This window comes from Hirsutella rhossiliensis, assembly GCF_020360975.1.
Source record: "Hirsutella rhossiliensis strain HR02 chromosome Unknown scaffold00013, whole genome shotgun sequence".
Lineage (NCBI taxonomy): Eukaryota > Fungi > Ascomycota > Sordariomycetes > Hypocreales > Ophiocordycipitaceae > Hirsutella > Hirsutella rhossiliensis.
This window is the reverse complement of record NW_025408679.1, coordinates 577,503-592,649: the sequence shown is the minus strand read 5'-3', so window position 1 is coordinate 592,649 and position 15,147 is coordinate 577,503. Positions and strand designations below refer to the sequence as shown.

The following is a 15,147-nucleotide window of genomic DNA, read 5'->3' as shown; positions in this document are numbered from 1 at the left end:
CCCGAGCTTAGCTCTCTATCGCCGCGCCGATCGACGCGACTGTTACGCACCCCAGGACCTAGACCACAATCGTCCAGAGGTATGTGGCAGGAGGTTCACAGGCATTCTAAAACTGCAGGATTGCGATTTAGTAACCGGTGGAAGTTGTGTCATACTATAGAACAGCTTGGAGCTGTATGTGCTACAACTTCGCCCCGCCTGTTTCCCAACTGGTTGCCGAATAAGTGGAACTTGGCCACACACGAAGATGGATGGTCGCTAACTCGCTATGCCGCGAACCACTGGCCCAGGCCACCTTTCATGCGTAGCCGTAGGGCACGTAAAACCAATTCTCTCTGGATTACTCCGTACTCTGTCTTACAATTCTTTTCCCAACCTGGTAGGAAATCTCAGTGGAAACCGACTTATAAATAGGCAGTATTCCCCCTCGTTTCAGCCGCTCATAAAGTACAATAGTTATTCAATCGTTGCCAAAGCGCTCGTGTCAAAGCCGCCATCGAAATATCGAAAATGGCGTACTCGGGAAAATGCTTTGCAGTAACAGGTGGCGCCTCGGGAATAGGCCTTGCCACAGTCAAGCTGCTTTGGTCTCGCGGGGCTACCGTCTGTATATCGGACGTAAACGAGACGGGCCTGAAAAAGCTAGAACATGATCTGCAGGCCACCTCAGTCAGCGAGTCACAGAGCTTTTCAACCGCCACAGTTGACGTTAGAATTCCCGACCAAGTTGATGCGTGGATTGCTGGTATTGTCGCGCAATATGGCAAACTTGATGGCGCAGCAAACGTGGCCGGCGCGCCTGATGCCGGTGGCCTTTTGGCGGAGAAGTCGGACGACGACTTCGACTTCAGCATTGGCTTGAACCTGAGAGGTGTTTTCAACTGCATGCGAGCCGAACTCAAAAGCATGGGCAGGGGCGCCAGCATCGTCAATGTCAGCTCCGCCGTCATCTGTAGGAGTGTGCCTGGCTATAGCCTTTACTCGGCTGCCAAGAGTGGTGTGAATGCGTTGACCAAGTGCGCGGCCAAGGAATACGGTCCGGTGGGCGTCAGGGTGAACTCGGTGTGCCCAGGAATAACCCGCACTCCAATACTCGACGTGGCAAAATTGAGGCCAGTTGTCCAGCCTCAGATCGACGCTACAGCGCTGGGACGATGGGCTGAACCCGAAGAGATGGCACGTACCATTGCATTCTTGCTCAGTGATGAGGCCAGTTTCCAGTCAGGCTCTGTCGTCCTTGTTGATGGGGGTTTCTGTTGTTAGTTATCTCAAGATGGTGCTTGTGCCGAGGAGACAAAGTCTCGAGCAGAATAGTCAGCCGAGTTTCCGTTGGCGATGCTATGCTTGCCATTCACTCATAGAGCAATAAAATGCTTGCCGTAGACAAGTTCCTACAGGGATTCCACGCGTTGGTGCAGTGGGCAAGAAACGGCAACACAGTCCCTCACTGCATATTCAGCCCGAATGAGCCCGTGATTTGGCATGGCAGACTTTGAATGGAGTTGTTGCTAGTTACCAAGTAGAAGCTCGGGTTTAGCACGTATTAGTTAGCTACCTAGGTACGAACATAGAGCTATTTTTGTGCGATATTGGTGCCAAAGCTCGAAGCCAAAACAACCAAACGGCAAGGACCACTAGAAGGAAGGCAAAATGCCACCATACAAGTGAGAGGTCACTATTTTACAAAGGCCACTACAAAGAGCACTACAAAGAGCGCTGCAAAAGAGCGCTGCAAACGAGCGGCGCAAACGAGCGGCTATAAAGGTAGGCATGGCTTATAGACGCGCTCGTCCATGTTGCATCTTTGAGGCCGCAGAGAAGACCCCAATCCTCTTTGCGCAGCTCAAACGCAACAGCAAACGCCAGCCCCAAACCGACTTTCATCTCACCCATTCACCATGGCGAGGCCGCAGACTCGAAGGCGCCAGTGCGCAGACTCTCCTCCCGCAAAAAGAGCACGCCAGGGCAACTTCTCGCCTGCATTCTGGGATAACTTGTCCAAGATTTGGCTCACACGGCGTGCCTTGAGAGAACTCGACCGTCGGAACAGCACGCGTCCTCGTCCAGAATTGACAACGCCCGAGGTGCGCCCTATAAACCTCGCTCGTCTCGCGAGACACGGCGGCCCAGATTTTTGCCATCTTCGAGGGGTAGGACGGACAGCTCGTTGCGGCGGCCAGCGACTAACTGCGTAACAGTATCCTGAACCGGAAGCCGCCATGAGCTTGTGGCAATGGACCCAGCCGACGAGCGGTCCCCCCCGGGCCAGAAGGACATCGCTATACGACGCTGATTTCGAACAGCATCTCGCCGACCACAACATCTACACCCCATTCTACGACTTCTCCGATGGCCGTTCACCCCTCAAACCAGCCAATCTAGAAGAAACTCTCCTGCTGCTCACGAATCATCGACCATCGCTTTCACTGTCACGGTTTACAGAGTCCGACTTTGTCGACTTTCAACGCAAGGACAATGCGACGTCGGAAAGCACCATCATACGCAACGTAATCCCAATCATTACCGGCAACGCCGACATTCCGAACGAGAGCAACCTCCCATTCACCAACCTCGAGTCACTAACGGACGAAGACACTGCCAAAGCAGTACCCGACTTCTTCGACGGAGCTCGACCTGGTGATATCGACACGAGAGTTAGAGAGGATCTGAATAACCTGATTCGGCCGACAAAGCATGCGCTCGTTCCCGTTGTACCAAACTTCTTCCTCGAGGTCAAGCCTCTGACTGGGAGGGCAGACGTGGCCCGGAAGCAAGCGTGTTACGATGGAGCACACGGAGCCAGGGCCATGCACGCCCTGCAAAATTACGGAGAGACTGAGCCGACATACGACGGAAAGGCCTACGCCTACAGCGCGATTTACCATGCCGGCATCAGCATTCTTCAACTCTTCGCGCACCATGTCGTGGAGCCGACTACAGCCGGGGGATATCCAGAGTACCGCATGGCTCAACTAAGGTCATTTAGTATGGCGGATACCCGTGAGACCTTTGTCCAAGGAGCCGCCGTATTTAGGAACGCTAGAGACTTGGCTAAACGACATCGGGATGGCTTCATCCAGTCTGCAAACGCTAGAGCAGCTCGGGCGACGGCAATGGTTGGAGAGGAGCGCCAAGAGATATCAGCCTCTCACCAAGCGCACGGATTTCCTCATCGCCCCGACGACAGTGCCTGGCAAAATTCCCATGACGCGCTCCAGCAACACATTGCCGACGGTAGCGACCAGGCTTCTCAAGGAGACGCTGAGCCGGTCACCGAGGACGATTCGCAGAACCCGAGCCAGGAATAGGCCGTCGTGGACGGCGATGGATGACCCGTCAATGAGCCTTGCGTCCAGCCGGGATCACGTCCCCGGACACCCAGCAGATGCGCTATAAGGGTTCCAGGCAATCGCTCAGTCCGTCGGACGGTTCCAGGAGGAGTCATTCGTCCAAGCCTCGGAACCGAACGCAGCCCCCAGTCGGGACGGGCGTTGGGAGCGAGCGACGAAGCCAACAAAGGCCGTCGACACCGGTAGGAGGTGGGACTCGTCGGTGCGACTAGATGGATGGATGGATGGATGTCGAGCTTGTTTTTGTTTGGCTGATAGTGATAGCCTAATACCTTTGTCTTGTTCGAGACTCCGTCTGTCTTATGCCGAGCATTGCGACATGTGTAGTGAGATTATTGCGTCGCCCGCCAGGTGGGCACATCCACCGAGGCACACCGCCCACAGGCACACCACCCACCACCCATCACCCACCACCCATCACCCACTCTCTCTTCATCTCTCTTCGCGGGGCGCCCAAAAATGGGCCCTTACTTCCACCACGGCATCTCGTCCTCGCCGCGCCGGTCGCAATGCCGGTACCGTCTCCCTCGTCCCACGGCTCTGGTCGCCAGCTGCTCACTGACGCGTCTAGTTGATCGTCGTCACCGGCCTCCCCACGTCGGGCAAGACGACGCGCGCCAAGCAGCTGCACGACTACCTCGCCGCGCGCATCGACGACGCCAAGCAGCGCCTGCACCTCGTCTCGGACGACTCCCTCTCCATCTCGCGGGCCGTCTACGACCTCTCGCCCGACAAGGTGCCCGCCCACACGCGCTCGGCCAATGCGTCGGAAAAGGACGCCCGCGCCGCCGTCTATGGCGCCGTGAAGCGCGTGCTGTCGGACCGCGACTTTGTCATCCTCGACGGGCCCAACTACATCAAGGGCTGGCGCTACCAGCTGCACTGCGAGGCCAAGGCGGTGCGCACCCCGAGCTGCATCCTGCAGATTGGCTGCTCTCCCGAGACCGCCCGCCGCGTCAACCAGGAGCGCCTGCGCGACTGCCCCGACGAAGCCTACGAGCCCGCCAACTGGGACAATCTCGTCTTCCGCTACGAGGAGCCCAACCCCATGGCCCGCTGGGACAGCCCCCTCTTCACCCTCATCTGGGACGACGACGCGGCGCAGACGCGCAAGACCTTTGACGCCCTGTGGGAGGCCCTCGCCGGCGACGGGCGACCAGCCGTGCGCCCCAACCAGGCCACGGCCCCGCGCGGCCGCGACGCCGGCGGCGACTACCTGTACGTCCTCGACCGCGAGACGCAGGACATTGTCAGGCGCATCCTCCGTCACCAGGCCGACGCCGCCGACACCGCCGAGGTCAAGGTGCCGCGGAGCGGGGGCCAGGAGGAGCTGGTCGTCGAGCTGCCGCCGGGCAAGACGCTGGGCCTGCCGCAGCTGCAGAGGCTCAGGCGGGCCTTTGTCGGGCTCAACAGGGGGGGCATCGGGCTGGAGTCTGTGGGCAACATGACCTCGGACGGGCTGCGGGAGATGTTTGTGCGCTATCTCAACGATGCGTTTGAAAAGGACGAGTAGCGCCAGAGATGCTGCGTTGACACGAGGGAGAAGAAGTGCTACGGGTAACTCCCAGTACTCGGAAGACCTGGTCTTGCAGCTCGGGCAGGCGATGAAGGATTACATGCCACCGGGATCCAAAGGCTTGAACTATTGTATTGTCACGAAGGCACGTACTCCGTACAAGGAGGTGCTTCTTGCCAGGACACAAAGCCACCATGCATCAGACTCGGATGCTCACAACACTGGAGCTACGCTGGAGCTACGCTGGAGCTAGTCAGCACGGCACGCACAAACGAAGCAAGACACGAACAAAGGATAATTACAGTAGGGTACAGAACAAGGACACAACAAAGCTGCAGTGATTACCTTATTAGGTACAGTATGTACATACTTGACGTTTACCGCGTTGCCTGGACAGTTACAACATGTACAACGCCTGTAAGAGTGGGGCTCGCCATTCTGCTAATGCAGGTGGGCCAGACAGAGTGCGCGTCTGATGGCTGCCTGCTCGCTGTACTCCGTAACGGAGAGACAGTGCCAGAACATTATGTAAGTTTGCCAGTGATCGCGTCAGCCATAGTGGAAAGCCAAAGAAGCTTCCAGCGCTGGTTTTGGCGCCCCCAGGCCCCAGGTGGCCGCCCAGTGGCTGCTTGCGGGGACCACCGGAGCTCTCCAGCAGCTGCATCATACATGTTCCGCTCCGCCCGGCCCAGCTGGTAGTATCATTCATTGGTCCAGTCGGCACCTCCGCCGTCCTCAACTCATCACCGGCCTCGTCAGTCACGACGCATCAAGCTCAACTTCTTCTCCCCATCCCATCTCCATCCCCCCTTCCCAGCGCCGCACAAAAACCTTGCCGCTCTCCCTCTCCCTCTTTATCTCGGCTGGCTTCCGTTTTCCCCCCAGAGGAATCGCAGCCAGCGCCTCTCTCGAGCTGCCCTTTTTTACCCGCTGTTTATCGGCCACGTTTGCAACCTTTGGACCCGAATAGCAGCTCGCCAAAGCAGCCCACGACGAGATGGCTCCCCAGCCCGATGACCACAAGACCAAGGTCAACTTGACGTACGTTTCGGGTGCTCCCCGCCCACGCGACGCTGCTTCATTGCAGTCGGAGAGATGCTGACCTGGCCACAGCGACCCCTCTGGTGCAGAGATCAAGAATGTTCGTTTCCCGACCCGACGCCTTGTGCTTCGCCGCTAACAATCGCCCAGGAGGACGACACCGCGACCGCGATTCTCAAGAAGAAGAAGAAGCCCAACCAGCTCATGTAGGTTAAATTCCGCCTCGACGAGTCCTCTTCTAATCGCCCCCAGGGTTACCGATGCCGTCAACGATGACAACAGCATCATCGCCCTGTCAGAGGCCACCATGGACAACCTCCAGCTCTTCCGAGGCGACACCGTCCTCGTCCGCGGCAAGAAGAGAAAGGACACGGTTCTCATCGTCCTCGCCGACGAGAGCCTCGACGACGGTAGCGCCAGGATCAACCGCGTCGTTCGCCACAACCTCCGCGTCAAGCACGGCGATATGATCACCATCCACCCCTGCCCAGACATTAAATACGTGAGTTTCTACTCTCCCGATTCTGCACAAGCATGGTACTGACGCTGCACAGGCCAAGAGAATCGCCGTTCTGCCCATTGCCGACACCATCGAGGGCCTCACTGGCTCCCTGTTTGACGTCTTCCTCTCCCCCTACTTCCTCGAGGCTTACCGGCCGGTTCGCCAAGGTGATCTCTTCCTCGTCCGTGGTGGCATGCGGCAAGTCGAGTTCAAGGTGGTCGACGTCGACCCCCCCGAGTACGGCATCGTCGCCCAAGACACCGTCATCCACTGCGAGGGTGAGCCCATCCAGCGTGACGAGGAGGAGAACAACCTGAACGAGGTCGGATACGACGACATTGGTGGCTGCCGCAAGCAGATGGCTCAGATCCGTGAAATGGTAGAGCTTCCTCTGCGCCACCCCCAGCTCTTCAAGTCCATTGGAATCAAGCCTCCCCGCGGCGTCTTGCTTTACGGCCCACCCGGTACCGGCAAGACCCTGATGGCCAGGGCTGTTGCCAACGAGACAGGCGCCTTCTTCTTCCTCATCAACGGCCCCGAAATCATGTCCAAGATGGCTGGTGAGTCCGAGTCGAATCTGCGCAAGGCGTTTGAGGAGGCCGAGAAAAACTCCCCCGCCATCATCTTCATCGACGAGATCGACTCCATCGCGCCCAAGCGAGAAAAGACAAACGGCGAGGTCGAGAGGCGTGTCGTCTCTCAGCTCCTGACGCTCATGGACGGGATGAAGGCCCGCTCCAACGTTGTCGTCATGGCCGCCACGAACCGGCCCAACTCCATCGACCCGGCCCTGCGACGATTCGGCCGTTTCGACCGTGAGGTGGATATTGGCATCCCCGACCCGACCGGCAGACTCGAGATTCTCCAGATCCACACCAAGAACATGAAGCTTGGTGACGACGTGGACCTGGAGCAGATTGCCGCCGAGACCCACGGCTACGTAGGTTCCGATGTTGCCGCTCTGTGCTCCGAGGCTGCCATGCAGCAGATCCGTGAGAAGATGGACCTCATCGACCTCGACGAAGACACCATCGACGCCGAGGTCCTCGACTCCCTGGGCGTCACCATGGAAAACTTCCGCTTCGCCCTTGGCGTTTCCAACCCATCCGCCCTGCGCGAGGTCGCCGTTGTCGAGGTGCCCAACGTTCGCTGGGAGGACATTGGTGGCCTCGAGGGCGTCAAGCAGGACCTCAGAGAGAGCGTCCAGTACCCCGTCGATCACCCCGAAATGTTCCTCAAGTTTGGCCTCTCCCCTTCGCGGGGTGTCCTGTTTTATGGTCCTCCTGGTACCGGTAAAACCATGTTGGCCAAGGCCGTCGCCAACGAGTGCGCCGCCAACTTCATCTCGGTCAAGGGTCCGGAACTGCTCAGCATGTGGTTCGGCGAGTCGGAAAGCAACATTCGCGACATTTTCGACAAGGCTCGCGCAGCTGCTCCTTGCGTCGTCTTCCTCGACGAGCTCGACTCCATTGCCAAGGCTCGTGGCGGTTCCGTTGGCGATGCCGGTGGTGCTTCGGACCGTGTCGTCAACCAGCTCCTGACTGGTAAGCAAGATCTCCCATGATTACTCCCATGATTCCTGGCATCTGACTGACTGTTTCAGAAATGGATGGCATGACCTCAAAGAAGAACGTCTTCGTCATCGGCGCCACCAACAGACCCGAGCAGCTCGACCCCGCCCTGTGCCGTCCTGGTCGCCTGGACTCGCTCATCTACGTGCCTCTGCCCGACGAGCCCGGCCGCCTGGGCATTCTCAAGGCCCAGCTGCGCAAGACGCCTGTGGCTTCCGACGTTGACCTGGGCTTCATTGCCAGCAAGACGCACGGCTTCTCTGGTGCCGATCTTGGCTTCATCACGCAGCGCGCCGTCAAGATTGCCATCAAAGAGGCAATCACGTCCGACATTGAACGCACCAAGGCCCGCGAGGCAGCTGGCGACGACACGGCCATGGACGAGGACGTCGAAGACCCCGTGCCCGAGCTGACCAAGGCTCATTTCGAGGAGGCCATGCAGATGGCCCGCAAATCGGTGACGGACGTTGAGATTCGTCGCTACGAGGCTTTTGCCCAGCAGATGAAAAACGCCGGCCCCGGTGCCTTCTTTAAATTCCCCGAGGCCGGAGCCGACGGTCAATCTGGCGGCGGCGCCGGTAACGGGTTTGGTGATGCCGGCAACGACGATGATCTCTACGACTAGGCGAGTGCCAAGCCCTACGGCGCGACGCTGCTGGTCCATGTATTCTAGGTCCCTTCGTTCGTACATCTGCATCGCTGGCCGCACGGCTCGTGGAAAGGATCCATCTTTACCCCTAACGCTTTGCTGTGTCTGCTATGCTTTGGACTCGGGAGTTGGTAGAAACGGTAGACTGGGCGGCAGGAAGAATGATTGGGGCAGAACCCGACACGCCAGACGTCTGCCGCTCGGCACGCCACGGCTGTCCGTCGATGGACCGTGTCGGGGGGCTCTGATAAACCAAGCTTGTTGGTAATTGACGGTTCCGGGCCCAGGCGAGGGGGGGGACAGGTGATCCTTGGAGGCTTGATAGACACAATTTGACTGCTGCACTGAAAGGAATGGCGACATGTGAACAGTTGTAGGACGAGTGATGGACATGACATGAAGAGCGTTCTCTCCACCCGTGGCATATTTGGAGAGCGCACATCTTACGAAGCCTTCAGCTTGGCCCTTTCCTTTGCGCAAGGCGTAGGTATGGGGGGTGATTGGTTGATTGTCATTACTTTATACAAGCTTTGGTAGTTCATGTCCATGTTGTTCTGGGGCACTCGAGACGTGGACTGCAGCCGCACCCCGGCGTCTCGCTCCCAGTGCCTCGTGCGAGCCCCCCGGCTCACGAGTGAAATGCCCCGACGAGCCCAGATCCAGATCCTGCGGCTGGCTGCTCCCACACCGCCCCCGTGTTGCGTCGTGCCACACGTTTCTCCCCCCCTCTCCTTCGCCCCTTGGCCTTATCCTCGCTCCGTCACCAGGCTTCATATTCCCTCTCCCGTCCGGAGCCCCTTGAATCGAAAATATATCCCCGTTTCTGGAGTCAAAACTCGAGGCCTTCGACACGGCGTCATGCCTCCTCCCGAGTGCCGACGGGGCGCCGACAGCCGGGTGATTCCACCGGGCAGCGGCAGCCGGATTCAAGAGCCATCGCCAATCTCGCAGACGGCCTCGAGGCTCTCCCTGGTAACGCGGAGGGCCTCCTCGACGACGGACTCGGGCAGGGCGAGGCCGGGCGACTCGGAGGCGCCGTTAAGCTTCTTGCTGTCGCCATTGGGCGTCTTGCTGCCGCCGCCGCCGTTCTTGTTGGAGGAGGAGGAGGGAGAGTCGGCGCGGACGTCGTCGAGGACGCGGCGGAGGAGGGCCGAGTAGGTGGTGGCCTCGCCGGAGCGCAGGAGGGAGAGGGCGTGGGAGTGGATGGTGGTGGGCCAGTTGGAGGAGTCGGAGTTGAGGGCGTGAAGGAGCGCTTCGTGGATTCTAGGATGGGGGAGAGAGGAAAAGATCAGTCAGTTCAAGGAACACAAAGGTGGCCTTGCATCTCTCCGGCTTCAAGGGGGATGATGCGCAGCGGCGGAGCGCAACATGGCGGGACAGGCATGAGCCGAGTGAAGCAAAGGGAGATGGGGGCAGAAGCGGAAAAGGTAGTGAGGCGCAATGGCAAAGAAGACGCACTTTGTGATGTGGCCGTCACGCAGCAGGACCGTATTGATCTGCGACCGCATGTCCGGGTCGAGCGTGGCAGGGGTATAGTTTGCAGCCGACGCGGGCACCTTGACCGGCGTCGACGGTTTCTGAGCCATGATGGCGAGGCTCTGGCGCCGAGGAGGGCGGGGCCAGAACGGCCGCGTAATCAGCTCAGCCTCGTCGTCGTCAACGGGGGAGGGAGAGGCCCGCGAAACAACAGCCTGTCCGCCGGTGGGAGGGGGGGGTTCGTTCGTCAGAGTCGAGGCGCCCCGTCGCCGGCGTTGTTTGCTAGCGAGACCGTCCGGCAGCGTCGCAAAGCAGACTTGGTGTCGAGAGACGCGACTGATTGCAGGCTGCGAGAAGAAAGAAAGAATCTCGTCAGCACATGTCTCGTCCTTTGCTGTTGGCTGCTTCGACCGAGCTTCGCGTCACCCGCCCTTGATTGAAGAGAAAGACAAGAAAAGGGCGAGAGAGAAGCCACCCCAGTAAAGTACTTACCCCCAGCGACCAATTCGAAACTTGCCTTTCAGCAACGACAAGGCCAGAGAAGGGGAAACGACAACGAGGAGGGCAAGGAAGGGGGAGGGAGGGGAGAGAAAGGGTGAAGAGAAAGGGAAGCCCTGAGCGATGCCAATGCCGAGGAGCCAGTTGCGGCCCGGGGAGGATGGGGATGCCCGGCACGGATGCAACTCTGTGAAGCTTGCCCTTGGGGAAGACGTCGGGACGAGGGCGAGGCTGACGTTGGCAGCTGGAATTCGCCCGGGGGCTGCGGGCGACGGCAAGGCTGAGAGAGGGCGTGTCCTGAAGTTGGGCGCCGTGGATCGGAAAGAGCGCTGATTGGGCGGCTTCTGTCGGGCACGTCACGTAAATCTCACCTACCCTGGAGCGCCATCGAGATTCCATCTCGTGCCTCGTCCCGGCCGACGACGACGCACCACCATCCACCAACGCAGCGCGCTCCCGTCGCCGAAATCCCGAGCCCCCGGGCCGTGCCGCGCACCAGCTCCGGCGTCGGCCCCAACCGCGCGCCCGAGCCTGTGCATGTGTGTATGCGTTGGCATGATCCTGACCTCCTCACCGACATGTCACTCGTGGTCGCTTCCACGGCGCGCGGCAGCCCGACGTCCAGCCCCCAGGATGCCCTCGACCTGGCAACCCCCCCGGAGAGCCACCCAACCGACATGCCTTACTGTTCTGAGCATTGTTAGGCCCGTGGAGCGTGCGCACACTGCCATGCATACGATACTTTTTCAGCAACGTAAGCTCCTCCTGGGCGGTGAAAGACGCGGGCAAAACACACGCACGCGCCAGAACCGACAAAAAGCAAACCGAAAAAGCACTTCTCCCGACGTCGATCCCAGCTCCACGCCTTCTCATCCTGCTTCCACCCCGCGTCGTGATGTTGACCGCTCTGCCATGCAGCCGCACCGTCACCGAGCTCGGTTGCGAATCCCCTTCGAGGCCTGAGCGGGGTGGACGCATACACATGATATACAACAGGGGGTGGTTGTTAGGTCTGGCATGCGCCAAGTAAACTGGCATCTTGCTTATCCTCTCCCGAGGTCCGTGTCTTCGTAGGTACTCGATATGAGAATCTAGACTCTTGTTGGTGTGAATAACGGACTATCGTCCTCCAACAGAAGAAGCAACAAAGAATAATTGTTCCAGGATAAAAGAGGCCCTTGCCGCCCTGCAGGGACCCGGGAGTCGTGGGATACCCGGACTAGGACGCTTGCTCCCTTATCGTTCGTCGCAGTTTGATGTCCTTGAAGAGGGCTTGAACTCTGCAGCCGGCAACACCACCCGCTGTACGCGAGTGCTCACGCGCAATGGGAGCAACACACTCATTTGGGTTTGTGAGGTGGCACCTCCGAGGCGCCGCTGCTGGCCATGACGTGCACCTTGGGCCTCGTCCAGGGACATTTGGTATGCCGTCGTCCTCAGTTGGCAAGGCGGCGCTGGCCTGTCTCTACCCGACCACCGAGAGCGCCAGTCCGCATATGCCACGAGCCAGCCTTACCCAAGTTCATCCTGGACGATACGTGGCCGTCGCCGACGCCATCATTTGTCTGCCAGCCCACCTGCTCCTGCGCGTGACGTCTATGCCAGCCTCTCCATGCACGCTTCTCGTCGCCTCCTCCAAGCTGGACATGGGACCCATCTCCTCGGGCCCGAACCCCGGAGCCCCGAAGCTTGTCTGAGCGGGAGACCCAATGTATGTAGCCGTACCAAATCGGGCTTGAAAGGGGGGGAGAGCGTGCAGGGCCAATCCTAGTCAGATGCCTCATGAGAAACGTACGAACAAGAGGCTGGTGAATGATTGTCCTGTCCACCGGTCAAACTCGCAACTCCAACTCACGAGCTTCGCATAGATAAGAGACAAGAGACGACTCGCCCTGGGGAGCCAGCCATCAGATGGTATTCAGCTGCGACTGGCGAGACGGGCCAACAGACAAGCCCACGTCTGAGGGGCAGCGGGCGATCCCAATGGGCCTCGCACTGCACCCCTGAGGCGTCAGCGAACAGTCCAAAGTCGCGTGCCGAGCCTCAGTGTTTCCAAGGGCTTTCAAACGTCGGCCTCGGGCCATGCAAGGCTGCGCCTCTCAAGTCCGGGAGGCTTCACTTGCACGACGCCCAAAGGGAACAGTATCGTGGCTGCAGCCGGTGTGCTCCCGGCCTGGCCAAGATTTCCCAGATCGCCGTGTAACTCGGCGGCAGCCCTTGGACGAAACGCAGCTGCCCGTAGACTCGTCCATTGTCAGGCCACGCGGGCGCCGCGAGCCCTCTATACATGCATTCGCTCCTAAGTTTCCGAGGCCCGGACAAGACGTGTAAGCACATTGTTCCAGCCGGTGCGGCTTGGGCCAGCCTCGAGCCGCGAGGGCGCGTCTGTCATCGGCTCGTCCCCGGAAGCACGGGGCTGAGCAGGTAAGAAGCATCCACCGTGCAGTCGACCAGCCACTTGGATGTGGGATTGCCCTCTATTGACTGCCGGAGCCGATGCTCCCGCCGGCGAAGGCGTCCCAGCATCACGAGTGGGGCTCGACGCAGGGCGCCTGGATACTGACCTTGACTATTTGGCCGCTAACAACGGATCAAGATGGTACGATGGGCTTTCAACTTGGGATGCCCGAGCTGAAGACCGAGGGCCGCCGGCTGAACAGACAGGCCAGCTCGGAAGGACTCAGCCAGCGGAGCACCACTCGCGTATCACGTCAACAGGTTCGACGTCTTGTCCAGAAGGGCTATGCTACACCGCGTGTCATCGGCGTGAGCCTGTCACCCAAGGAGCACTGAACTGGTAGGAGCAACCGTCCATTGTCAGCAAAACCACGGGCCAAGCTGCCGATTCAACGAAGGACAATGGCCTTCAAATAGCATAGCTGCCGCCCCCTTGCTCACACACATACATGCAGTAATCATATGTGCTGCACGCACTTGCACAGCACTGCACAGCATGTTGGCAAGGTGGAGTCGGAGAGCCCTGGCCCAGCAAGAAGTCACCAATTACGCTGAAAGGCGTAGATTGGGACGGGCCAGCATGTCTTGTTGGCCTTCCGTGCATCGCCGTGACTCGGCTTGCGGCGCCCGCAATGGTCACCGACCGACGCAGGTGCAGGGCGGTGACATAGAGGGCGCAACAGAGGCAGGAGGGGAGGCAAGGAGTGCCCTAGTGAGGAGCTGAAGCATCCAGGCATGCAGCACGTGGGATCTGAGACCGCAATCGTGGCTGGAGTCGGTGGGCTTATTGTTACAACCTGCAGGAAACACGCCGGAAACCCAATTGGAGCGATCCAGCCTGGCCTGCCAGACAGCGTGGGAACTCGTCGATGGACCACCAGCAGCGTTGCCGCTCGATGCCATGGTGAGCGATTGAGCAATGAGGAACAGGAAGGCCGCCTGGAGACCGTGGCAAGAAAGGAGGGTGTCGACTGCCACGGCTACACAGAAAGGGCATAGCCGTGAGGGGACTACTCGAGGCCTTGCCCGGCCGCGCATCCGGTGACGCGAGAGCCAGGTATGCCAAAGAAGAAAGGCCCGAGGGCGGCACGAAACCTGGAAGTGAGGCGTTCAAAGGTGGGGAACGGGATCCGGAAGGGAGTGCCGTCAGGACCGGGGCGGTCCAAGGACAATGATATCCGCATTGTTGGCACATTATCCCTCAACAGATAGGGTGAGCCGCCCATGACGGCGCACTGGCTGTCCAGGCAAGGCGTCGGGCGGCGTCGGGCCCCTCGGGTTCCCTTTGAGCGAGGCAATTCGCACGGAGTTGTGTCTGCGTGGTGTGTTGCAGCATCGAACAAAAGGGCGCCTGTTGCTTTTTGCCAGGTTATTATTTGTAAGACCCCTGCAGAGTAACGGTGACCCCTGCCGGCCGAGACACTGATAAGTAGGTAGCGAGCAGAGACGCCAACGGTCATCCGAAATCCAGGTTGCTGGACGCTGCAGAAGGTCGTACAGAAACTCCGGCAGTCTTTGGCTGTGGCACCTGAAGCCCCGGCTACAATACACGATGCTGCGGCGTACAGGGTGACACGCCGACATGGTTTGTCTCGGAGATGAGGCCCCTGGGGCCGGCGATGTTTGTTCCACGGCAAGCAATCGACTGCAAAGCATGCGGAGCGTGGATGCCGGGAGAGCTTCGCCGGGCCACAGCCAGACATGACGTCGATGCTGATGTTTCTCCGATACCTCAAGGGCGAGTCTCGCATCCGCCTTTGCCAATGCCACGGGGGCCAGTCGTAGCGTATAAGGACTGTAAGACAGCTGGGCTGTGTCGTGCGAAAACCACCGGGGAAAGGGGATGAGCGTGCCTCGTCTCGACTGCAAACTTTGGGCTCCAAGCCTGTGGCTGCCCTGGCCGGCAACGCCCGGCCGAATACCCGCGTAGGGCCGGCGAGGGCGAAGAGGGAGGTGAGAAGTGAGGGCGACGTGCGGGAGCGATGCCGAGCTAGCAATGCTCGACGGACGACGGTGCGCTGATGCCGTGGTGCTTGTACTTGGTGCCCTTGGGCGTGCTGCGTGTGTGTGGCCGGGGCTGCTGTACT

General features: G+C 59.6%; 5 protein-coding genes across 5 annotated transcripts; 4 read left to right on the top strand and 1 right to left on the bottom strand.

The window, feature by feature from the left end:
• Nucleotides 1–510: 510 nt before the first annotated feature.
• Nucleotides 511–1,263, top strand: HRG_09577 (enoyl-(Acyl carrier protein) reductase domain-containing protein; the record flags this gene model as incomplete). Its single annotated transcript, XM_044868048.1, has 1 exon — nucleotides 511–1,263. The coding sequence occupies one exon, from the start codon at nucleotides 511–513 to the stop codon at nucleotides 1,261–1,263; it is 753 nt and encodes a 250-aa protein (XP_044716629.1).
• Nucleotides 1,264–1,898: 635 nt separating this feature from the next.
• HRG_09576 (uncharacterized protein) lies at nucleotides 1,899–3,308 on the top strand (the record flags this gene model as incomplete). The annotated part of the gene is made up of 2 exons (XM_044868047.1): nucleotides 1,899–2,150; nucleotides 2,199–3,308. 2 exons carry the CDS (start codon nucleotides 1,899–1,901, stop codon nucleotides 3,306–3,308), a joined length of 1,362 nt encoding a protein of 453 aa, XP_044716628.1.
• A 551-nt stretch (nucleotides 3,309–3,859) lies between these two features.
• HRG_09575 (chromatin associated protein KTI12 domain-containing protein) lies at nucleotides 3,860–4,863 on the top strand (the record flags this gene model as incomplete). The annotated part of the gene is made up of 2 exons (XM_044868046.1): nucleotides 3,860–3,865; nucleotides 3,922–4,863. 2 exons carry the CDS (start codon nucleotides 3,860–3,862, stop codon nucleotides 4,861–4,863), a joined length of 948 nt encoding a protein of 315 aa, XP_044716627.1.
• Nucleotides 4,864–5,863: 1,000 nt separating this feature from the next.
• On the top strand, nucleotides 5,864–8,605 carry HRG_09574 (ATPase family associated with various cellular activities (AAA) domain-containing protein; the record flags this gene model as incomplete). The annotated part of the gene is made up of 6 exons (XM_044868045.1): nucleotides 5,864–5,907; nucleotides 5,980–6,007; nucleotides 6,058–6,113; nucleotides 6,160–6,409; nucleotides 6,462–7,953; nucleotides 8,013–8,605. 6 exons carry the CDS (start codon nucleotides 5,864–5,866, stop codon nucleotides 8,603–8,605), a joined length of 2,463 nt encoding a protein of 820 aa, XP_044716626.1.
• Nucleotides 8,606–9,555: 950 nt separating this feature from the next.
• Nucleotides 9,556–10,215, bottom strand: HRG_09573 (uncharacterized protein; the record flags this gene model as incomplete). The annotated part of the gene is made up of 2 exons (XM_044868044.1): nucleotides 9,556–9,892; nucleotides 10,088–10,215. The coding sequence occupies 2 exons, from the start codon at nucleotides 10,213–10,215 to the stop codon at nucleotides 9,556–9,558; spliced, it is 465 nt and encodes a 154-aa protein (XP_044716625.1).
• Between the last annotated feature and the right edge of the window lie 4,932 nt (nucleotides 10,216–15,147).